The sequence below is a fragment of the Rhinopithecus bieti genome, unplaced genomic scaffold (genome assembly GCF_001698545.2).
Source record: "Rhinopithecus bieti isolate Rb0 unplaced genomic scaffold, ASM169854v2 scaffold_38981, whole genome shotgun sequence".
Classification (NCBI taxonomy): Eukaryota; Metazoa; Chordata; class Mammalia; order Primates; family Cercopithecidae; genus Rhinopithecus; species Rhinopithecus bieti.
The window spans coordinates 731,221-755,301 of NW_016819573.1; the positions used below are offsets into that span (position 1 = coordinate 731,221).

At 57.0% G+C, this 24,081-nt stretch overlaps 1 protein-coding gene across 4 annotated transcripts in view; it reads left to right on the plus strand.

Moving 5' to 3' along the window:
* The window catches only part of SRC (SRC proto-oncogene, non-receptor tyrosine kinase), a 69,806-nt gene that overhangs the window by 39,662 nt on the left and 6,063 nt on the right, over positions 1–24,081 (plus strand). The window contains exons 3-11 of one of the 4 annotated variants that reach the window (XM_017859115.1): positions 6,306–6,473; positions 7,818–8,093; positions 9,763–9,862; positions 10,131–10,148; positions 16,695–16,727; positions 17,608–17,706; positions 17,887–17,990; positions 19,893–20,042; positions 21,546–21,701. In XM_017859115.1, the coding sequence (XP_017714604.1) occupies positions 7,844–8,093; positions 9,763–9,862; positions 10,131–10,148; positions 16,695–16,727; positions 17,608–17,706; positions 17,887–17,990; positions 19,893–20,042; positions 21,546–21,701 (910 nt within the window). In that variant the 5' untranslated portion in view covers positions 6,306–6,473; positions 7,818–7,843. The remainder of the gene's footprint in view (positions 1–6,305; positions 6,474–7,817; positions 8,094–9,762; positions 9,863–10,130; positions 10,149–16,694; positions 16,728–17,607; positions 17,707–17,886; positions 17,991–19,892; positions 20,043–21,545; positions 21,702–24,081) is intronic. The other 3 variants (XM_017859114.1, XM_017859116.1, XM_017859117.1) reach the window with 3 other exon arrangements.

Sequence of the window (24,081 nt, forward strand, 5' to 3'; positions counted from 1 at the left end):
GGCTGGAGTGCAGTGGCCGGATCTCAGCTCACTGCAAGCTCCGCCTCCCGGGTTTACGCCATTCTCCTGCCTCAGCCTCCCGAGTAGCTGGGACTACAGGCGCCCGCCACCTCGCCCGGCTAGTTTTTTGTATTTTTTTAGTAGAGACGGGGTTTCACCATGTTAGCCAGGTCTCGATCTCCTGACCTCGTGATCCGCCCGTCTCGGCCTCCCAAAGTGCTGGGATTACAGGCTTGAGCCACCGCGCCCGGCCTCCACCTGTAGTTTTTGACTGCTCTGCGATGCTTCTGCTTCCCTGGAGGGTCTAAGATGTGGGCGATGAGGTCATAGGTTGCCCTCTGACCCCCGTGTTGCTTTGGGCTGTGGGGTCATTGGCACGGTGGGCGGGGCACCAGAGGTAGATTCTGACACCTCTCTCCTGAACCGTGAGCATCCCAGCTCTGCTGCACTGACTTGCTGTGTGGCCTTGGATAAGGTTTTAGTTTCTCTGAACCATCTGTAAAGTGGGTGCAGTTACAGTCCCTGGTTCATTGTGCTGTTGGGACAATTAAGAACCAGCCGTGTGTAAAGCGCTAAAGTGCCCAGCCTTGTGCTTGGCGTTCAAGGCCCTGCCACTGCCTCCTCTTATTCCCTGGAATGACCATAACAATAGTAAACACCATCATGTGCTGTTTATCATGCACTTACTCTTTCCTGCCACATGGACTCTCACTCGTACTTTTCAGTTGTTAGGTTTTTAACCCCATTTTAAAGGGCAGGAAACTCACAGGCAAAGTGACTTGCACAAGAAAATGTAGCTACTAAGAAGTGCAGCCAGGACTTGAACCCAGGTTTGACTGGAATCCTCACTCTCAGCTCCTAAGCTCCTGGCCTGCTCTCCACCCTTAGAAGAGGTGGAGATGATGTTCTTCAGAGTCAGGAAGGAAGGGGCTGGTGTGTAGTGGCTGAACAGCAGTGTGTTCTGAGCATCTGTGAGCCAGGAGGTGAGAGAGAGTGTGTGGTGCCCTGTGGTTGGGCAGATCACTGTAGGAGGCTGGGACATGCTCTGGGAGGCTGGGGCATGCCATGGGAGGCTGGGACACGCCATGGGAGGATGGGACACGCCGTGGGAGGATGAGACACGCCGTGGGAGGATGGGACACGCCGTGGGAGGATGGGACATGCCGTGGGAGGATGGGAAATGCACTGGGAGGACGGGACACACCATGGGAGGACGGGACAGGCCGTGGGAGGACGGGACACGCCGTGGGAGGACGAGACACGCCGTGGGAGGACGGGACAGGCCGTGGGAGGACGGGACATGCCGTGGGAGGACGAGACATGCCGTGGGAGGAAGGGACAGGCTATGGGAGGACGGGACATGCCGTGGGAGGCTGGGACACGCCGTGGGAGGATGAGACATGCTGTGGGAGGATGGGACACGCTGTGGGAGATGACAGCAACACCAGCTGCAGGGCCGTGTGGACCTAGGTGATGGCTTTAGGCCTCATCCACAGGGTTATGATGGGAAGCTCTTGAATATTTTAAAAAAATTCTCATTTTAGAAAATCATGACAAAGTCATTTCTAAATGTCAACTGATACAGGGTGTAAAGTGAAAAGGGATTTTCCTCTCCCCATCCCACACTTTTGAGATGAAACATTGTGATGAATTTGGAATCCTTCCAGAGCTTTCTTTTTTAAAAGTTTTTTTAAATTTTTAATTTGTATGGGTACATAGTAGGTGTACATATTTATGGGGTACATGAGATATGTTGATACAGGCATACACTGTGTGATAATCACATCAGGGGAAGTAGGGTATCCGTCACCTCAAGCATCTGTCATTCCTTTGTGTTACAAACAATCCAATTCTACTCTTTTTTTTTTTTTTTTTTGAGACATGGTCTCACTCTGTCGCCCAGGCAGAGTGCATGTATGTGTGCAATTTCCTTTCTTTCTTCTTCTTTTTTTTTTTTTTTTTTTTTTTGAGACAGGGTCTCATTCTCTCACCCAGGCTGGAGTGTAGTGGCGTGATGATAGCTCACTGCAGCCTCAAACTCCAGGGTTCAAGTGATCCCCCCACCTCAGCCTCCCAAGTAGCTGGGACTACAGGCTAATTTTTAATTTTTTATAGAGATAGGGTCTCACTATGTTGCCCAGGCACAATCTTCTTTACAGAGATAATAGCAGCTCATGTTTGCTACAGGCCAGACACCACACTAAGCCCACTGCCTGCATTATCATGTTTGATTGCTGACAACCCTTTTCCAGAGGAGGAAACTGAGGCCCTGAAATGCCAAGAGGAGATTCTACACTGGCATAGCCTTCTTTTCACTGAGATAGTGTGTTGGGGCCTCTTCTCGGGCCACTCTCAGCTCTCATTCTTTGTAATGGCTGCACTGCTGTCCACTTGGTGACTGCAGCCCCTTTATTTAACCAGCCCCTCTCTGAGGAACACTAACACGTAGGTTGTTAGTGTAGGCTTTCCATGGAGAGTTTTAGGCAGGGGAGGCCCGGCTGTCTGTGAGGTTTACAGGGCCGCCTCTGGCTGGGGGGGGAGGGTGGGCTGGAGGGACCCACACTGCTGTGTCCAGGCCCAGGACCACAGGGCCCTGACCTGAAGGACTGGAGATAGACAGCGTGGCGGGGAGGGATGCGCTTGAGGAAGATTCAGGAGCTGCCCCAGGGCTCCCCACAGGCAGAGCCCCGCACAGGGCTTGGCATATGGCAGGTGCTCTGCGAACACCTGGGGAATGACTGGGATGGGACATGCAGCGGTGTCGCTGAGTCAGTGATGGGGATGGGGGTGAGGGGGGATGCAGGCTTAGCGGGAGGTGCTAGGCTCCTTGGGGACTGCTGAGCTCAAGGCACTGGGAACGCTGAGGGAAAAGTTCGTATGGCAGCAACCCAGCACCTCTTGAGGGAGCGAGACATAGAGCAGGCCCCTGTCTGCTGAGGAGTCCAGAGCCCACGGTGAGGAGTGACTTCCCAAAGGAAAGGGGCCATCTTTCCCTGGGAACCTCAGGCAGCCCCAGTACAGGGCCCCCACTGCTTCCCCTTGACCCCCGCAAGAGTCTATCTCTACCTTGGAGGCTGCAAGTGGCGGAAGAGATGAGGGGAGGTTGGCCCCTCTCCAAGGAGCAACTCATGGTGATTTGTCGGTTAGGCCGCAGACTCAGGAAGCCCAAGGATAGAGCTCTGTGTCAGGGAAGAGGGTGGTCTCTCCTGAGGTCCCACAGCATGGAAGCGCCCCCCGAGACTAACTCCCACCCTCACTGAGTCGAGTGAATAGCTGTGCAGCTTTCGAGACCAGCCCGGCCAACATGGTAAAACCCCATCTCTACTACAAATACAAAAAAAATTAGTCAGGCATGGCCAAGCGCGGTGGCTCATGCCTGTAATCCCAGAACTTTGGGAGGCTGAGGCAGGTGGATCACGATGTCAGGAGTTTGAGACCGGCCTGACCAACATGGTGAAACGCTGTCTCTACTAAAAATACCAGAATTAGCTGCGAGTGGTGGCGGGCAACTGTAATCCCAGCTACTCAGGAGGCTGAGGCAGTAGAATTGCTTGAACCCGGGAGGCGAAGGTTGCAGCGAGCCGAGATCGCACCATTGCACCCCAGCCTGGGCGACAGAGTGAGACTCCATCTCAAAAAAAAAGAAAAAAAGAAAGGATGAGAGAACTCAGAGTGGCCTGAGAAGATGCTCCGAACACACTAACACACTAAGTGAAAAGAGGGAGGCGGCAGTGTAGAATCTCCTCTGGGTATCTCAGGCCTCAGTTTCCTCATCTGGAAAGTGGGGGCCACAATGCTACCCGCATGACCCTCAGTGGGCCATTCTTGCTCAAGCACGTTTTGCTTGGAGCTTTCTCAGGCTTTCTCTTAGAGTGGGGCGGGCTGCTTTATCCTCTCACGCCTCTGCCAAGGCCATCTGGCTGCTTTGTGAGAGAGAGTCCCTGGAGGTAGGAGGTGTGGCCCGTGAGTTTCCCTACCAGACCTGGCGAGTAGCCCCTGATTCCCACCCGCCCAGTGTAGTTCCCTGGCCCCTTTTCACTCTCACCCATGCTGTACGACCTCAGGCAAGTTCTTCAACCTCTCTGTGTCTTAATGTCCTCAACAGTAAGATAAAGACGTGATTAGTATTTACCTCCTAGGTTATCATGAGGGGCCAATGAGTCAATGTTTGCAAAGTACTTAGAGCAAGGTCCAATTCAAGGTCTGAGCTCTGGGAGTATTTGAATACCATGGAATGATATTTAGTCTTTTCAGTGCGGCACTGCAGGAACAAAGCAGGATGCAAATTATACATCCATGCTCATTTAGTCTTTTGTCTATTCTGCAAATATTTCCAGAGCACCTAGTGGGTGTCCGGCCCATCCCGGTCTCTGGGGGCCTGGAGATGGATCCTGCCTGGCCCTGCCAGCCGCAAGTGCACAGTGGAGGTTACTGGGTGGACCCCAGTTTGTTGAGTCTTGCGTTGCCATGACGCTGGAAGGAAATGCACCACCACACCCAGGTGGTTGTCTTGTAGGGGCAGAATTCTGGGGCATTTTCTTTTCTTTTTCTTCTTTTTTTAAATCTTCCTGTAGTTCCCGAAGAGTCCACTCTGAATGATAAAAGTTACCATTTACGGAGGCCTGGCAATGTTCTGCGCCATCCTGAGTGCGTTCTGTGTACTTCCCTCACGGATTCTCCCAGCAGCCCTGACATGGGTGTTATTCCCGATCGATAGAGAGGAAAACTGAGGCGAAGGGCGGCAGGCCAGGATTCAAACCAGGGAGTCTGTCCAGCACTCCAGCTCTTAACCTCGACCATCTGCTTCTCCACAAACACCAGGACCAAGCACCAAGACCAGAAAAACCGTCCTGCAAAGCAACAAACATTGTACTTGGTGGCTCAGGTCCCCTTAGCTTCGTCTTAAAGGTCCTTGTTATGCTTTTTCTGAGTGCCCCAGTGGGGAGTGGTCTTCGTGTTCATGTAAGAGTGCAGAGGTCAGGGGCTGTGTCTTTTCTTCTTGTCCCCTTCCAAGAGGGGACATGCATCCTTGATACTGGAAGGGCCTCAAGGTCTAGCCCTGGCTCTCTGTCTCCCTTCATGGCACATCAGCCAAGTACCCATTCTCCTGTCTTTGATTACCTCCAGTGACAGGGAGCTCACTCCTCAACATTTATTTTATTCTGAAGAAAATTCAGGCTCTTAGATAGTTCTTCCTACATAAAAATTTTTTAAAAAATTTTTACTTCCTCTCAAAGTCACATAAACAAGTCCCCTGCCTTGGGGTCCTGATGCAGGACCTGGCTAATTCGTTTCTATGTCCCCCTATAGTGAGGAGCACAGGGCCTGCTAGTAGGTACTATAAATGCTGCACCAGGAAACAAGTGGCTAGGGGCGGGCTGGTTGGGCCCCCATCAAGCCTCGGGCTGCAGGTAACCAGGTCAGCAGGTCCTGTGGGACACCAGTTGGGTGAGTGCTGATGGGCACCGTGACTTCAACGGAATGGGTTGCCATAGAAACTGACTTTCCCTATCCCCAAGTTCATTGACTTGTCCCTCAGGAGACCGTGGTAATCCCTTGGGCTGTTGAGCAGGTCTCCCCAGGGCCTCCCCAACCCCACATTCTCAGAGCTGGGTGGTCCCCAGAGAGCATGCAAGCCATATCTCCATTGTGCAGCTGGGTAGCCAGAGGCCCCACGGACACAGAGGACAGGCTGAAGTTCACACAGGCAGGGGGCGTCTCATAGCTGGACTGGGTGCTCAGGGCAAACAGTCTTGCCTGAGGACCCAGCCAGTGGGTGTTTTCCCCACTTTATGGGTTTTCAGAGGAAATTCTGGACCGATTCCCAGGCCTTCTGCCTCCCCAGAGAATAATCGGAACCCACCTCCCTGGTGTGTCCAGGATCACACAATATCAATAACGGCTGAGGTGCAGGGTGACCTGCTTTGCCCTTAGCACTCTACAGTGCCTCGTGCACTTACCACAATGACCCCATCATTACAGATGGGGAAATAGGGCATAGAGAGAAGTGAAGTCACATGCCTAAGGTCACATAGTTATTTAGGGTTAGAGCCAGGATCTGGACGTGGAGAGCCTAGCTCCAGAGCCACGCTCAGCGCCATGCCATACCCTGCCTCACTCCTGCTTTGAGAGGGTTGAAAGCGCTTTGGGAGGGTTGAAGGGTACTTTAGGTCTAGGAGACTCAGCACTGGGCCAGAGCCACAGCCTGATGGGCAGTGATCGGAGAGTGGACGCCATTGGGATTTCTTTTTCTAACGACATCCTCAAAACAGTGCTGAGATGTCTGCTTTATCCCTGCTTTGCAGATGAGGACGCTGAGGCCCAGAGAGGGGAAGTCACTTGCCTAGGGACACACAGCGGGGAGAGGTGGAGCAGGGCTTCTAGTTCGAGACCCCTGACTTCACACCTGGTGTTCGTGCCAAGACTCCAGGCTGCCTCCCAGGTCCTCTGGGACAGCCCCTGCCTTCTATCAGGTGAGATGATGGCCCTATCAGGGTTCAAGATGGGTGGGGAGACCCAGGCCAGTCTGGGTGGGAGCTGGGACCAGCCAGGGTCCAGGGCCTACGGATGGGGAAGTGGGAGGCAGAGGGTGGTGGCAGGACTGTGGGCGTCAGGGGAGTATTCAACTTGGTTTATTCTGTGTTTCCCTCTCTTTGGAGCTCCCAGGTTTCTGGCTCTGAAGTCCCTTAGCTCTTAGATAGTCATTCATTCATTCAACTGTTTACTGAGCACCTACTGTGTGCCACACCCCATGCTAGGCACTGGTAGCACAGCAGTGAACAAGATGAACAAAAGCCCATGACAGTAGTCACATAACCACATGAATTCAAACAACAAAAACAAAACAGGACCACATGTTATCAAAGAGAGACAGAAGTCAGGGGGACCCAGCAAAAGGGTGTGGGGGACACTTCCCGAGGAGGGGACTTTTGAGTTGAGAACGGAAGGAAGCACCAGTTACCCCGATGAAGTGGCCAGGGAAGAGCATCTGGGCAGTGGGAATGGTATGCACGAAGGCCCTGTGGCTGGAGTGAGCTGCCAGTCATCTCTGCTTCAAACTTCCCGCTGTACAGCCTTGACTGCCACTTTTAGCACCTTTCCCCAGCATTAGGCAATTCCCGTCAGCCACATATTCATTCAACAAACCCTCAGTGAGCCCCCTCCATGTGCTAGGTGCCCGGGACATAGGCGTGGCTCAGATACTGTCCCTGCCAGGAGGGAGGGAAACAGTGACTCAGGGGAGGTGGGTGGGTAAGGTCAGGGCTTCTGATTATGAGGCATTTATTCCGTTCCTGGCCCTGGACCGAGGAGGCCCTTTGTGGATGGATGCCATCCTTACGCTCATTTTACAGATAAAGACATTGAGGTTTTGAGAGGCTAACTCTCCCAAAGAGGCTGGTGCCCCCGTCCCCCACTTTTTTCTTTTTTTCTTTCTTTCTTTTTTTTTTTTTTTGAGACGGAGTCTTCCTCTGACGCCCAGGCTGGAGTGCAGTGGCAGGATCTGGGCTCACTGCAGCCTGTGCCTCCCCTATTCAGCGGTTCTCCTGAGTAGCTGGGACTACAGGCGCGTGCCACCATGCCCGGCTAATTTTTGAATTCTTTTTTAGTAGAAACGGGGTTTCTGCATGTTGGCCAGGCTGGTCTCGAACTCCTGACCTCAAGTGATCCACCCGCCTCGACCTCCCAAAGTGCTGGGATTACAGGCGTGAGCCACCGCACCCGGCCCTGGTGCCTCTCTTTGGGCCTCGTTTTCCCCATCTGTGGAATGGGTGGGAGGGAGGCCGGCCAAGGGGCCCCAGCAACCCTGCCTTTTCCAGTGTCTCCTCTCCTTCCAGCCAGGACCATGGGCAGCAACAAGAGCAAGCCCAAGGATGCCAGCCAGCGGCGCCGCAGCCTGGAGCCCGCCGAGAACGCCCATGGCGCTGGCGGGGGCGCTTTCCCCGCCTCCCAGACCCCCAGCAAGCCGGCCTCGGCCGACGGCCACCGCGGCCCCAGCGCGGCCTTCGCCCCCGCGGCCGCCGAGCCCAAGCTGTTCGGAGGCTTCAACTCCTCGGACACCGTCACCTCCCCGCAGAGGGCGGGCCCGCTGGCCGGTCAGTGCGCGGGCGGCGCTGGGTCCTCGCCCTCCTGGGGCCACGGCGGGGAGGTGGCGGGGCTGTGTGCCCGGGGTCGCCTCCTCTGCGCAGGCCCTTCTTCTCGCCAGGAGAAGCGCCCCTGGGTGACTTGGGTGTGCGGGAGGGCCGTACCCACTGGGAAGCACTCCGCGCCGCCGCCGCCGCCTTTGGGGTGGAGCAGGCGCAGAGGACGCGCGGTCTGGTGAAGGGGACCTAGTGAGACGCTGAGGCCCAGAGAGAGGGGCGGCACGGGGACCGGGCCTTAAGCTGCTGCCTGGCGCCCAGGCCTTTTTCGTTGCCCCGGTCCGCCCCGGTCCGCCCAGAAATGAGTCGGGAGCCGTGGCCCACGTGCGGCGGAGAGGTCGCTCAGGGAACTGGGCACCGGGCGGCCCCGGCTGGGCCCGCGCCAGGATGCGCCCCTGCGCCCTCTGCTGGCGCTCTGCGGTCACCGCAGCCCCGGAGAGGGCCGCTTGGAGAACCGCGGCCGTGCCCCAGACACTCCACGCAGACTTCACTCAGATCCGTGCACTCTCCCCACACGCACACGCTGGGCCACACACACGGCTACACCCCTGCCCGGGACACGCACACATGCGGAGTGGAGGCAGGGTCACAGACACCCGCGGACACATCCCCAACGCAGATGTACCCAGATACAAACTCACATACATGCACAGGTGACGTAACACTTGTAGATGAAGACACACGCGCATGCCGTCAGACGCGCATTCAGAGACACACACAAGACACAGGTACATGCTCAGCTGGAAGTCAGCATCGTGGCCGCCCAGATGACAGATGCACACGGATGCATCGAGAACATGTGAACACTCAGAGACACACGGACAGGCGTGGACCCCTCAGATGCAGAGGCACGTCCAAGAGAGAGAAACAGACCCACAGACACACCATTCATTTGTTCAAGAAGTATATATGGAGCTCCTACTACAGGCCAGGGCTCCTCTGCTGCCCAGGCCCCAGCGGTGCAGACGGAACCCACCTGGGGGAAGGAAGCACAGGGCAGCTTGTGCAGGGCGTTAGAAGTGGTGCTGTGGCCAAGACACAAAACAGGCAGGGAGGGAGGGCTGGGGGATGTGTGGAGGTGGAGGCTGTAGCTTAAAATGGTGGAAGGGGGTACGGGGCCTTTTGAGGGGACAGTTACTTGGAGCCAAATCTTCCCGGACACCAGGAGCGCCCAGAGTGACACACTTTATGGAGAGAGAGCAAGTTTCCTGGGGCAGTGAATGAAGATTCACCGCTTTCTTCATCCTACAGCTCTTTCTTGAGCACCTACTATGTACCTGGCTCTGGAAACAAAACAAAGATGCTTGTTATTGGGGACTTCTGGTCCTAGAGCAAGACAGGCACCAAACAGATAAGCCAGCACCTAGCACTCCCCAAAGCCCTAGGGGCGGACACAGACAGGAAGGGATGCTCCCACTCCCACATGCCCTTGCAGGGATGCGCAGACACACGGATGCAGTGGACATGTGCACAGGCCCATCTTCACTGAACCTGACCATGTCTTTGGGCTGGGCGCTTGTGGTGTGTGGGAGACAAATCCCCACTCCTGGGCACAGGGCCTTCCTGCCCACACCTTCCCTGGGTGTGGCTTCACCATTCTGACACACCCCACCCCTCTCTGCAGGCGGAGTGACCACCTTTGTGGCCCTCTATGACTATGAGTCTAGGACGGAGACAGACCTATCCTTCAAGAAAGGCGAGCGGCTCCAGATTGTCAACAACACGTGAGTGCCCCCTTCCCTACTGCCCCTCAAGGCTGGGTGGTGGGACTTCAAAGCGGGCAGGGGCTCATGCAGGATCTGGCATCAGGGCAGCGCAGTGCGGAGCCCAGGGCAGTGCGGAGCCGGGCGCCTGCTGCACTCTCGCCCTGGGCAGCACTTGCTGTCGCTCCCCCAGCCGTGGGGAACTCCTCCCAATCACTGGCTCTCACTTGCTCCCTCCAGCCCTCTCTCAGCTTCTCCCTCTCTCTGCTTCTCTCTTGCTGGCCCTTAGGAGGAAGGTGGATGTCAGGTGTGTACATGCTCCGTGGGCGGCGGGCTGGGCAGGGTGCTTTGCGGGGGGTGGGGGCTGCTGTCTGCATGTGCTTCCACTCCCTGCCTGTGATCTCTGGCTCTCTTGGCTGCTCCTCACCTCCCAGCTTCTCCTCTCCCCCCAACCAATTGATTAGGTCCTGGACCTTAACCCCAGGCTGTGATCAGGGGCCCCTCCATTGCACTCTCCTGCACACCTCCTCCCCATCCACCTTCCTACTCACTCACCCTCCCATTCTGCCCCGTCAGCCCACCCAAGTGTCTGCTGCATGCAGGACCCAGTGCTGTGACTGGGATGGCCTGGGTGGAGAAGGCCTTGGCCACGCCCTCCTGGAGCCAGCATGTGGCCAGGGAGACAGCCCATGGCCCCAGTCCAGGCCAAGAGTCAGGCAGTGGACGAGCCCAGAGTCAGCTCCTGGAGCCCCTGCTGTGGGCCTGTCTCTGGTGATGACCACAGGGATTGGGAGGGTCAAGGGCGTCGAAGGAAGGCCAGTGAAGTTCTCTGGCAGGTGGCAGTGGTGGAAGGGCAGCTTGTAGGAGGGTGCCGGGCTGGAGGGGGCTGATGCCTTCGCGGGTGTGAGAGGCAGGGAGGTTCTAGAGGGCAGAGGAGAATCGATCCCTGGGTGTCCTCGAAGGCCTGGCTAAGGAAGTTGGGGGTTTCCACTGCCCCGAGCGTGTCTGGCTTGCTCATACCCCACTTGCCTTGCGCATGCTCTTCCCTTTGCCTGAAATGCCCTTTCTCCGGTGTCTGCCTGGAGAACTCCTGTTCATGGCTCAAGATCAGTGCAGGACTGCCTTCTCAGGGGGCAAAAGGGAACAGAGGTGCCAGTTACCATGCCAGTCGTCTCCACCCGTGTCCTCGTATTGACTCCTCTCTGCAGTCTAGCCAGGGTTGAAGTGATCGGGGAGGGGCTGTCTCCATTTTGCAGATGAGGAAACTGAGGCTCAGTGATGTGAAAGTCCTTGTCCAAGGTCACACAGCTGCCAAGTAGCAAAGCCAGGATTGGAACTGAAGCAGCAACTTTCTGCCCTCCTCAAGCTGCTCTTGGCGGCGGGGGAGGGGGGGTGCGTGGAGGGGAGGGGTTCTCCCGGCTCCCCCTCCCCCCTTGCATGGCAGAGTCCTGGTGCGAACCTACAGTTTCCTTATTGTCACCAGCTGTTTGTGTCTGCTTCCCCCCTAAACTGGGAGCTGCTGGAGGGCGGCTCTCTGGTGCACCTCACTTCTGGGTCCCCATAGCACCTGTAACTCAGCACAGTGGCGGGTGCCCAGCAGGTGATGGTGAGCAGGATGAATGAACAGCAGTGACAAAGTCACCATTTCTTGTGCTCTCTATGTGAGCCTGCTGAGTGCTTGAAGTCACATTATTTTATTTATGCATCACCATAGCCTTGAGAAATGGGAAGTCTTACTTGCACCATTTTACAGATGAGGAAACTGAGGCCCAGAGAGGTGAAATGACTTGCCCAAGGTCACATGGCTAGTAGTGGCAGAGCTGGAAGATTAGGCTGGCCCTCCGACCCATGGTCCTTTCAGAAAGGCTCAGTGGAGGTACAGCAGAGGCCACAGGAGGGAGGGGCCCGTGCAGGGGAGGGATGCCAGCAGGATGGCTTTGAAGTCCTGGTGGAGTCTCTACCAAGCGTTTCAGACTGGGTGACAGCTGGGGCAGAGGTGTGGAGGCAGGAAGGGCTGGATAACTTTGGTTCTGCCTTTTTCAGCTGGAGTCAGAGGGCAGCCCCATGCTTGCCTCTTTCCAGCCCTTTCCCTCCACTCTTCTTGCTTTCCACGGGGGGTGCACTGGGGGAGGTTTGGCCAGGAGGCTGGGGCTACCAGGAGGCCTGGAAGTGATGGAATCTCATTCAGCGAAGACCCTGGGTAGACTGGGAGATGGGGGTGGGTGGATTGGGAGCCCCTCCTCATATCACAGTGCTCCGATGTTGCTTCACTTAGATATCAGAGATGGTGTCTGAGCGCGGTGGCTCACACCTGTAATCCCAGCACTTTGGGAGGCTGAGGCAGGAGGATCGCTTGAACCGAGAAGTTTGAGACCAGCCTGGGCAACATAGGGAGATCTGGCCTCTACAAAATATAGAATTAAATTAGCTAGGTGTGGTGGTGCGTGCCGGTGGTCCCAGCTATTCAGGAGCCTGAGGTGGGAGGATCACTTGAGCCAGGAGTTCAAGGCTGCAGTGAGCCGTGATCATGCTACTGCACTCCAGCCTGAGTGACAGAGCAAGACTGTCTCAAAAAAAAAAAAAAAAAAGAAAAGAAAAAAAACGAAGTGAAGGAGTGCGGTGTAGGTGGGGGCTGGTATTAGTAGAAGAGGAGAGGGAAAGGGATTTGGGGGGCGGGGCTTGGTGGGAGATGGGCCACCCGAATTTAAGGTGTTGGAGTCTCCCACCTCACCCGGGTCCCGCCTGCATGCACATCCTTCCGCCATCAGTGCTCAGGGCCTACTACTGTGTAGTGCCTCCCCCACCCTGTAAGAGTGAGGAACTTTCTGAATCTAGTATGGGGCCCAGGCACGTGTTGGGGCTGGGCTGGCTGTCAGGGCAGTAGAGAGCAAGAGGAGGAACCTGTCTGTGGATGGGGTCTGGCTAAGTGGGAGTCCTCGCAGTAGCAGACCCAGAGAACCCCCGCCATGGATCTTGGTGCCACGTGGCCCTGGGTCCTGGTGTTCTGGGTACCGTGTGGCCCTGGGCATGAGGAAGCCCTCTGGGGCTGAAGTCTGACTGCCTCAAGCTCCCTGACCTGACATCCGAGTCTCAGGAGTCAGGACCCCTCTGGGTCTGATTCTGGGTTGCTCCCTGAACTGCCCCTTCCTCCCACCCAAATTCCAGGAGCTTCTTTTGGGAGTTTTCTGGCAGGCGCTTCCAGGCAACAGCGCCTCAACTGGCCTCTGCCTCCTTGCCCTGGGCATGGCGGCAGGGGGCACCTCAGGAGTGCAGAGCCTCTGGGCCCTGCCTTCATGCTCTCCTCCAGAGACCTGTGCTGGCTTCACCCCTGCCTTGCTCCTCCCTCACCCCACAGACCATGTGCTCCAGGCCTTGGGGCTTGGAAACTTTGGCCTCCTGCCCACTGCCCGCCTGGCCAGCCTCAGCCGTGGTGCACCAGCTCAGCGGCCATCCCCAGAGTGCCCTCCCAACCAGTCCCAACAGCCCAAGGGAGCAAATGTCAGTGCCCACACTGGCACATGTCCTGGGTTCCAAAGCTGCCGTGCCCCTGAGCCACATGCCACCCTGGCTGGAACCCAAGGATTAGGGCCCCGAAAGAGGATCCTGGGGCTCAGAGAGGTGAGGTCAGTTGCTTAAGGGCCACACAGCTGGTGACCAGCAGTTGTGAAAAATCACAGCTCTGGGACTCTTGGCCCCTCTTCTAGCCACGGGTGGGAAGGCAAGGGGTTGGGCAGGAATGCGCGATTCCCTTCTTTCCCTGCTTGCTGCCCACCTAATGAGGACCAGGCCCCAGGGAAGGTGCTGGATGCAGTAGAACTCCTCACCCTGATGGCTTGATGCTGCTGTGACTGACGACCGTAGCCACCAGAGGCAGGTTTGAGCCTCCTAAGCCCCTGACATGGGAAGATGGGGTTGATACCTCCATTTCACAGGTGGGCAAACTGAGGCTCAGATGATCATCACGGTCATTATCTCAGTTTACTCTGAGCCCAGCTTGACGCTCACTGTTTACACACTTTGCCTGCAAGGGAGATTCTGTATTGAATATTGTCTCCTTTTTACATATGAGGAAACTAAGACCCAGAGAGGTCAGGGTACTTGCCCAAGGTCACATGGCAAATCCTTGTTGGAGACCAGGACTGTGCTGCTTTGGTTTTTAAAAACGTGTTGGGGAGTAGGAAGGAGCACTGTGGAAATATCGATTTAGTTGTTTCTAGTTTTGTTTTTTAGCTAAATCCAGATCTAACAACTGATGCATGTTGTGCTGGGCTCTGATATAGCTTTTCTTTTCTTTTTTTTTTTTTTTGAGACCGAGTCTTGCTCTGTGACCCAGGCTGGAGTACAGTGGTGCGATCTTGGCTCACTGCAATCTCTGCCTCCTGGGTTCAAGTGATTCTCCTGCCTCAGCTTCCCAAGTAACTGAGATTACAGATATGCACCACCACGCCCAGCTAATTTTTATATTTTTATTAGAGAAGGGTTTTCGCCATGTTGCCAGGCTGGTCTTGAACTCCTGACTTCAAGTGATCCATCTACCTCTGTCTCCCAAAGTGTTGGGATTACAGGTGTGAGCCACCGTGCACTGTCTGTTCTGGCATTTTATATCCTGGGAGGGAGACATGGCTAACCCTGCAAATGAGGAAACTGAGACTGGTGAGTGTGGTGCGGAGGGGCCAAGGTCACATAGCCAGCAAGTGGTGAGCTGGGATGGTGTCTAGGGAAGTCCAGCACTGGAGCTCATGCCCTCAGACCCCTCTAAATCAGGGGCCAGGCTGAGACTGGATCTTGGGTCCTTCAGTAAAACTGGAGTGCATCTCATCTCTCTCCCTTTCCCCTGTGAAATGAAACCCCCGGACTGGACCATGAAACCCCAGACTCACAGGTGGGCTGACTCTGGGGAGCGAGAACCCTGCTCACTGAAATCTGGGTAGTGTCAGCTGTACTCCTCTCATTCTTGGGCCCTGCTTGGCTGGCCTCCAGTCACAGGCCTCCTGCCAGCCTTTCACTCTGGGTGACTGGAGGCTCCCCAGAGGCTGGCCAGCCTGCAGACTGTAGCTTTGTCAAACGGCCTCAATTTTTAGTGTCTGGCCTTAGACCTTGGCCTCTTCCCGCTGTGGCCTGTCCTCTGCCCCAGCCCTGTAGCCTCCTCTTTCATCTGCCACTGACTTTCCCAAAGGTCTCAGCCTCTCTGGGGCCTGGGGAAGCCTACTGTGCCTGGCTGTGGACAGTCAGGGGCACTGCTTCCCACTCTTGCTCTGCCATTGATGACCGTGTGGCAAATCACTGGCCTGTCTCTGCCTCATTTTCCCCCATTGGTAAATGGAGGCTTTGAACTGAAAGATCTCAGAGAGCTGTTTTCTGTGATTTGAATCCTTGCTTTGTAGCTTTGGGCAAGTCCCTGCACCACTCTGTCCCTCAGTTTCTCCAATTCTCTAAAGAAAGTGCTGGCCGGGCGCAGTGGCTCACGCCTGTAATCCCAGCACTTTTGGAGGCCGAGTCGGGCAGATCACTTGAGGTCAGGAGTTCGAGACCAGCCTGGCCAACATGGTGAAACCCCGTCTCTACTAAATATACAAAAAATAGCTGGGCGTGATGGTGCTCACCTGTAATCCCAGCTACTTGAGAGGCTGAGGCAGGAGAATCGCTTGAACCCAGGAGGTGAAGGTTGCAGCGAGCCGAGATCACGCTGTTGCACTCTAGCCTGGGCGATAGAGCGAGACTCCATCTCAAATAAATAAATAAATAAAGTGCTGGGCTACTCTGGCCTGGGTGCTGTGTGCCCCTGCACTGATCCCTTGACACTTCTGAGCCACAGTTTCTTCATCTGGGGGCCCTGCCTTCCTCCCTTGCAGGGTGGCCTTGAGGGTCAGTGGGAGAGACAAGTGTGGACACTCTGGGTGGGTATACAACAAGGAGGTGGGTGGGGATTTGGGACATCCAAAGGCTTCTTTCCTTGAGGTGGGTCTTGCCCCCTTACTCCAGGGTCCTCCCTCCAGTGACCCCACATAGCTTGCCTCCCTGCCTGAGTGTGTGTCCAGCCATCACAGAGCTGAGACAGGCCACACAGCCCCAGTCACATGCCCTCGCCTCACTCCATCAGGAGGGGACACCACACCCTCTGGCTCACTTCGAGCCATCTGGCAGAACCCCAGGGTCTCAGGTGCTCACCTGTCCTCCGACAGCTCCCTGGAGAGCTCCCCAAGCTCTGCTCCCTCCTGGCCTCAACTTCTCCATCTTCTATATGGGCTGAAGAATATGGCCAGGGGCAGCTCAGAAGAACTGGGAGCCAGGGATCCAGGTTCAAGTTCAGATTGTGTGACTGTAGGCAAGGGCCTTTCTCTCTCTGGGCCCTGGTGGTGGGTCGGGGCCACCCTGCCTGCAGCGTGTCTTCTCAGGGTCGTGGTGAAGTGCAAAAGTGGCCTTGGATTGAGAAGAGCCCAGCAAGCTGTCAAGCCCTGTTGCACCCTGTAGGTGGCGCTCCTTCTATCTGGGAGTCAGGAACCCCGGCCTGGCTGTGTGACCTTGAGCAAAGAGGCCTTTGCTTCTCTGGCCTCAGTCTTCCCAGCTGTACAGTGGGAATGAGAGGGGGTTGGACCCTAGTTCCCAGGTCTCCCTGCCCATTGACCTCTCCTCACTCCCTGTGGACCCTGTCCCTGTCCCCTTGGTTGCTTTGGATGTGAGGCCTCTGTGGCTGCCCCCTCGTCCCCTGTCCCCAGCACCGCCTGGCTCTCCCGCTCTCTCCCCTGCTCTTTCTGCCACTCTCCGCCTCTCACCACCCCCATCTCTGCCTCTTCTCTCCTGTTGGGCTCTCGCTCTCTCCTCCCTCCTCTGTGTCTCTGGACCCCCGCTCCAGCCAGACCTGGTTCACATTCAGATGGCTGCAAAGGTACTTCCGCCCCTCCCCGCTCCCACCCAGGCCCAGGGGACCCGACCACGCCGGGAACTCCTCCTGCCCCATCCCCATCACCCGCCCCCTGCCTTTTTCCTCACTTTCGCATAGAAGTGCCCTGGGCATCGGGGCTCTGCCACCTCACCCCCTCTGACAGGGCTCACTGTGTGACTTTGGGCAAGTCCCAGCCCCCTCTGGCCTCAGTTTCCCCCTGCAGATGGGTAGGCTGGAGGAGGGGGTCTGTAGTTTTCAACTGAGGAGCCCTTTAGGTGTGACCCGTGATTTGGGACAGAGGCAAGCCTTGCTCTAGTTTGCAGGGTTGGGGCCTGGATGGTCACTGGGTCCCAGAAGGACCCCTGCTTGCCTCCACCCAGGTCTCACCAGCTCCCAGGAGCAGGCCTCCGAATCTCAGAGCATGGGGACACTTTGCAGGTCTCACTTGACTTTCTCTCAGGCAGGACTCTCTTCTATTACAACCTTGCTTGCCCGCAGAGACAGGGGGCTCCCTCCCTCCCTCCCAAGGCAGCTCTCCTCATCTTGAGATGTCTTGGTACATCTGAAAGGAAGCGACTTTCTTCCTGTCCCGGGACTCCTCCCCTATGGATTTGAGCCTCAGATGACTAAGGCCAGTCCTGCCCTGGTCCTAGACAAAGTCCATCTGATCCAGCTTCGGCAAAAAGGCGTCTGGGCCAGGGAGGGGAGGAGTTCCAGGCCAGCTGGATCTGGCATGCCGCGGGGACTCATGTTGGCCCCACCACCTCCCTGGGCCTCCCTCAGCCACTAGAGCCCTGAGCAAAGCACCTAGGAGGATGGTGGGCGCTGGGCTTGTGGCTGACGGCTCCCTTCTCCTTTCCTCCCTCCTTCTGTCCCTGCTCAGAGAGGGAGACTGGTGGCTGGCCCACTCGCTCAGCACGGGACAGACAGGCTACATCCCCAGCAACTACGTGGCACCCTCCGACTCCATCCAGGCCGAGGAGTGAGTACTGTCTCTGGCTGCCTCTACCCGTCGTCCCTGGCCACTGCCAGTGCAGAGCACCTCTCCTGGGCTGGGGTGGGTGGTCTGGCTGCCCAGCGCCCCAGCCATATCCAGGGACAAGTGCTGTGAGTGGGCAGAAGCCCGGACAGTCAGCAACATCCTCCGTCCTCCCACTCCCAGGTGGTATTTTGGCAAGATCACCAGACGGGAGTCAGAGCGGTTACTGCTCAATGCGGAGAACCCGAGAGGGACCTTCCTCGTGCGAGAAAGTGAGACCACAAAAGGTACGAGCACTCTTGCTGGCCAGTGGATACTGAGTCTTCTGTGAGTGGTTTGAGCTGGGTGTTGCGGAATGAGCAGGAGTTTGGTGTGTGGAGTAGGGAGGGAAGAGCCTTCCAGGTGGAGGTAACAGGAGGATCAAAGTCAGGGAGGTGCATTTGAGGAACGCTGAGTAACCCGCGGTGGCCAGATGTCCAGAGAAAGATGAGGCTTAGCCTCTCTGGCCTCAGTTTTCTCAAATGAAAGATGGGCATAGGTTGTCTGGAGGTTTTTCTGTGTCACACAGTAACAGGCTTGTTCCCAGGGTAGGTGCTGCTACAGAGAGCCCCGCTTCTTCCCCTTCCCCAGGGATCCCTGGGCTGCACTGGATTCTGGAGGCTGGCTTTGCCCTCCCCCAACCGCAGTCCTGGTCCTTGACCCTCTCATGTCCCTCCCCTGAGCCAGAGAATGAAGACCATCCCCTTTCTCTCCAGCCCCTCTGAAAGTGGGTTGCAGGCGCCCATCACCATGGCAACCAAGCTGGGCTGCTTCCTGTGGGCCTGGGGCTCAGCGGGAGATGGGGAGCAGAGCATCCATGTCGAGCCGTGCATTTACACACTGTCGTGCGGCCATGTGCGGGTGTGCACGCTGTGTGTACGTCTGGGCGTGTGCGTGTGTGTGCATGTGGGGTGGAATTGTCTGTGTGTCGCTGTGTGGGAATGGACTGTTGTGGTTTGTCTGGTGCCCGAGGGCCTGGGGAGCGTGTACCTGTATAAGCATGTGGCCACTGGGCATGGGCATGCCTGTATGTGTATGCACATATGGCCAGGGTTGGCTTCAGCCTCAGGCCTGTGGCTTCCACATGCACCAGCCAGGCCGTCAGTAGAAAATCACGGTTGCCCAAGGCAGGCTTTGAGTCCTCGGGTGTGAGTTTGAGCCCCAGCCCTGTCTCTGGCTTGCCGGGTGACCCCAGGCTGGCCACTTCCCTCTCTGGACCTCATTTCTTCTGTACGCTGGGATTGTAACCTCTTCCTGAAGATTGCAAAGGGGAGGTCTGTGGGCTAGGAGGGCTGGGCTTCCCCCATGCCTGTGCACTGCCTGGCCAGGCTCCTGGGAAGGCCGTTCCTGGCCGCTGGAGCCTCTGCCCTTGCCTCCAGGGCTCAGCCTTGTTCCCTGATGCCATTTAGGGCGTCTTGTGGCCTCTGGTCCTACCTGGGCCTGCTGGATGGGAGGAAACTTTTCCGGCCGAAAGCTTTTCTAGGCTCAAGAGAAAGAGGGGAGGCACCAGGGCTGGCCCTGCTTGACCCAGGCAGCCTTCAGGCCACACCCAGCCAGTGGTCTCCTGCCCACGACGGCCAGCCTCTGCCAACCACTCCCTCCCGCCTGAGCCTGGGCCTGTCTTCAGAAAGGAGGTTGAGGGGACACGGACAGTGCCTCCGTGAGCTGACCCAGAGAGGGAAAGCAGTTAGGCCAGCGCCACACAGCAACAGGGAGCCACTCACAGGCTCCCAGCAAACAGTTATTGAGTGCCTACTGTGTGCCTGGCCCTTTTATATGTGGTTGCATGGAATCTCTCCAGCAGCCCTGGGAGCACCCGCATTGTGCAGAGGAGGAAACTGAGGCCCAGAGAGAGCCAGCAACCCCTCCAAGTTCCATAGCTAGGATGCCCACCTGAGATATGGGGGTCTTGCTGGGGCCAAGGGTGCGTGGCAGGGCGTTCCAATCAAATGTCTCTTGGGTCCCTTGGCCCTGCCTCTGTGGCTGCCCCGGGGCTGGCTGTTGAGAGACAGGGTGGGCCGGGGGCCCCACCTGGGCCTCCCTTCCCTCCAATGTCAGGCAGGCACAGAATGGTGTCCAGAGCAGCGCTGAGTGCTGCGGCCTGCGGGGGAGAGGGCATGGTGGTCACGGCTCCCCTCTGTGCCCCGCAGGTGCCTACTGCCTCTCAGTGTCCGACTTTGACAACGCCAAGGGCCTCAACGTGAAGCACTACAAGATCCGCAAGCTGGACAGCGGCGGCTTCTACATCACCTCCCGCACCCAGTTCAACAGCCTGCAGCAACTGGTGGCCTACTACTCCAGTGAGCCAGCCTCGGAGGGAGGGCGGGCAGAGCCTCAGTTACAGACCCTGGGGAGGGGCTTTGGAGCCTAGAAGGTTGGGGTCTTCTGTTATCCTGTGATGCCAGGTTTCCTGCTCACCTCCCCACTTTCGCCCTCCCCCTTCCCTTCCTCTCTCCTCCCTTTTTCCTACTTTCCTCCGTCTCCTTCTTCTTCCTCTTCTTTCCCCCGACCCCTCCTCTCAGTTCCCGTCTCTCCCTGCTCCTGCTCTGCAGCTGGCTGGTATGGAGGGGGCTGCCCTGAGGAGCCCAGGAGTAAACTGGAAGGGAGGGGACAGAGGCTGGTGTCATTTGTCTATGTAGCCCTAGGACCGGTCTGAACCGGTTGCTGGGAGAGGAGGAGGGGGCAGCCAGATCGATTGCAGCAAAGACGGAGAGAGCGGCAGAGGGAGCTCGCAGGGCTTGTGTACTGGGTGAGGGCTCCGGCGTGGGCTCAGTGCTGTAGCCCACCCACCTGGGCGTCCGGAGCTGACTGCAGTGTCAGGGGCCTGTGGGTGCCTGTGTGCCTGTGTGTCTGTGGCACGCGTGGCCTCTGTGCGCAGGTGTTGGTCCACTCCCCACCCCAAGTCTCCTCCTCTCAGCTTTTATATGTGGTTGCATGGAATCTCCCCAGCAGCCCTGGGAGCACCCGCATTGTACAGAGGAGGAAACTGAGGCCCAGAGAGAACCAGCAACCCTCCAAGTTCCATAGCTAGGATGCCCACCTGAGATATGGGGGTCTTGCTGGGGCCTCCTGACTTCCTCTGGGATCACCTACCGCTCTCTTGTCTCTTCGGCCACCGCTGTGTGGCTCATGCTGAACCCTGTTCCCTCAGATCAGAATTCTCCAGGGGCTGTCTTGGAATCTTGGGATAAAGACCCCCACCAGTCCCCGAGTGGTCTAATCCCAGCTGCCTCCCCACCTCCGCCTGGTGCCACCCTTCCTCACCTGCTCCCTGCAGCTCCTTTTGCCTCTGCTTCTTCAGCCTTGCAGCTATTCTTTCCTCAGAGCCTTTGCTGTGGCTGTGTCCCTGCCTGGAGGGCTCTTCCCTACTTAACCCCTCACCCTCCTGCACATCCAAGCTCAGTTGCTGCTTCCTCCAGGACGCCTCCTAGGACCCTCCTGCTGTTGCGCGAACAGCTCTTCTCCAGTCACATTCATGTCTGTGGTCCTGGGAGGTGATTAGGGAATTGGGGCTCCTCCCTGGACTCCGAGTTCCTGAGGGTAGATTCCCTGGACTTGTTCCCTGCAGGGTCCCTGGCACCCCCTACTATCTGCTGAATGACTGACTCAGCAGATGCATAAAGCACCGTGGGCCTGTGTGGGGGTGGGACTGTGTGCACACAGATGTAGATGCCTGGCTTTGAGGGCGCCCTGTGTGTCCCCTGAAATCTGCGTGCATCTGGCATGTAGGGTGACACACACTGAGGGGCAGGGAGGCCCCAGGGCGGAAGCCCCCCCAGTTGCTCCTCTTGCCTCCTCCTCAGAACATGCCGATGGCCTCTGCCACCGCCTCACCACTGTGTGCCCCACATCCAAGCCTCAGACTCAGGGCCTGGCCAAGGATGCCTGGGAGATCCCTCGGGAGTCGCTGCGGCTGGAGGTCAAGCTGGGCCAGGGCTGCTTTGGCGAGGTGTGGATGGGTAAGGCCTGGCCCCTGCGCTCGGGAGAGGCATCCACCTCCCACCCCGTGTGGCAGCTCTGGGCTCCGTTGGTCCCTTTGCCTTTAGCTGCCTCTGCTGGACGACGGGGCCCGGTTGTAAATCTGAAGCCCCCCAGCGGTGGCTGGCACCAAGTTGGGATGTGGCCCCCCAAGTGCTGTGCCCCAGACCGTGTAAACCGTAGCAACTGATTCCAAGATCCGCACAGGGCTGGGCATTGCACAGACCTGCTGTGTAGGCTGGGCCCGGTGGCCTCACTCGGAGCCTCAGTCTTCCCGACTATGAATGGGGCTGGTGACAGTGGGACCTATGGGAGGCTGTGGAGGCCCTGACCCAGTGCAAGTCCACACACCAGCTGTTAGCCATGGAGAGAGAAGCCTGGCTCATGGGAGGGGGTGCGGGAAGCTTAGGTCTGGCATGGGCTGAGCCTGTTAGCGATTTCCTGTCTAACCCTGGAGAAACAGCAAAGCATGAGCACCGTGCAGCCCTGACAAAACCCAGGCCCCTCTTCCACCGGTTGCTTTCTGCTCACACGGAGGGACCAGAGGCCAGGGTGGAGGAGGGACAGCAGTTGTAAGCCCGTAAGCCCATGGTGTTAGCGGGGATCACGGTGTGCTGTTTTCAAGGTGGTTTCATCTGAGCCGCATCTCCGCTCAGTCCCACTGCCTCCACTTTCCACCCTCCAGAGTGCTGATGGAGGAGAGCAGAGAGGCCTCCTGGGTGGAAGGCACTGCAGGGACAGAGGCCTGGAGGCTGGAGGTCAGGCCATCTGGAAGGGTGAGGTGTGGGCTTTGAGCTGGTGAGAGGGGAGAGAGGTGAGAAGCCAGGGTGTGAGCACAGCCACAAAGTGAGGACTTGAGCGAAACCTGGGTGAATGCACAGCGTCAGCCATTCTGGTGGCTGCAAGACTCATTTCTGGCTTGGGTGAGTGGTGATGACCCTGGGAAGGGCCTCACTTCCTCCCTGGGTGCTCCAGGTCGACTCATGAAATGCCACATGCAGATGGCTTGAGCCAGGAGGGCCACAGAGATGGGCCTGAGCCCTAACCCTCAGACAGAGGCCCAGTGACTGGGAGGAATGGGCCCAAGGTCACACATCAAAGGAACCTTGAGACCTGCTGGGACAAGAACCTGGATTAAACATGCTGGTCTAGAATGCAGCTTCCCCCAAAGCCCCCAGTTAGAAAAGCAGATAGTAGTGAAACGATAACCGCATGACTTACTGAGCCCTCACGGTGGGGCTGGCCCAGTGGTTAAAATCTCATTCAGTCCTCAAACAGCTCCACCAGTAGACACTATGGAATCCCCATTTTCCAGATGAGATAACTGAGGCTTAGAGAGGGGAACTGACTCTCCCATGGTCTCTCTGCTGGCAGGAGGCGGAGGTGTGAGTCAGGCTCTGGCCAGCCTGACCCCCAAACCCTCATGCTTAGGACAGTGTCTTACTTTTGGGGATGGGTGGGCTCCAGAGGTGACCTCTTGTTCTGGCAGCAGCCTCAGCAGTCCCTGGGCCAGCTCCACGTCACCCCTGGCCTCCACCAGTACACACTGCATGCTAACACATGAGGCACGTTCAAAGTCCTGCCAGAGGGAACATGACCAACCCAGGAGTGACACTGGTTGAGTTGGAACCTTGGTCCCCTATCTGTCAGGCTAATAAGCTGCTTTTAAGGACTTTTTTTTTTTTTTTTTAGACAGGATCTCACTCTATCACCCAGGCTGGAGTGCAGTGGCGCGATTTCGGCTCACTGCAACCTCCACCTTCCGGGCTCAAGCCATTCTCCTACCTCAGCCTCCCAAGTACCCAGTATTACAGGCACACACCACTACCGCCTGGCTAGTTTTTGTATTTTTAGTGAAGACAGGGTTTCACCATGTTGGCCAGGCTGGTCTTGAACTCCTGACCTCAAATGATCCACACGCCTCGGCTCCCTAAGGTGCTGGGATTACAGATGTGAGCCACCACGCCCGGCCTGGACATTCTTAATAATCACAGTCCAGGCTGAGCGCGGTGGCTCACGCCTGTAATCCCAGCACTTTGGGAGGCCAAGGCGGGCGGATTGAGACCATCCTGGCTAACACCGTGAAACCCCGTCTCTACTAAAAATACGAAAAAATTAGCCGGGCGCGGTGGCGGGCGCCTGTAGTCCCAGCCATTTGGGAGGCTGAGGCAGGAGAATGGTGTGAAGCTGGGAGGCAGAGCTTGCAGTGAGCCGAGTTCGTGCCACTGCACTCCAGCCTGGGGGACAGAGCAAGGCTCTGTCTCAAAAAATAAATAAATAAATAAATAAAAAATAAATCACAGTCCCGACAACAACTACTGGTTCTTGAGCATTTAATCCTAGTAATAATCCCGTGAGGAG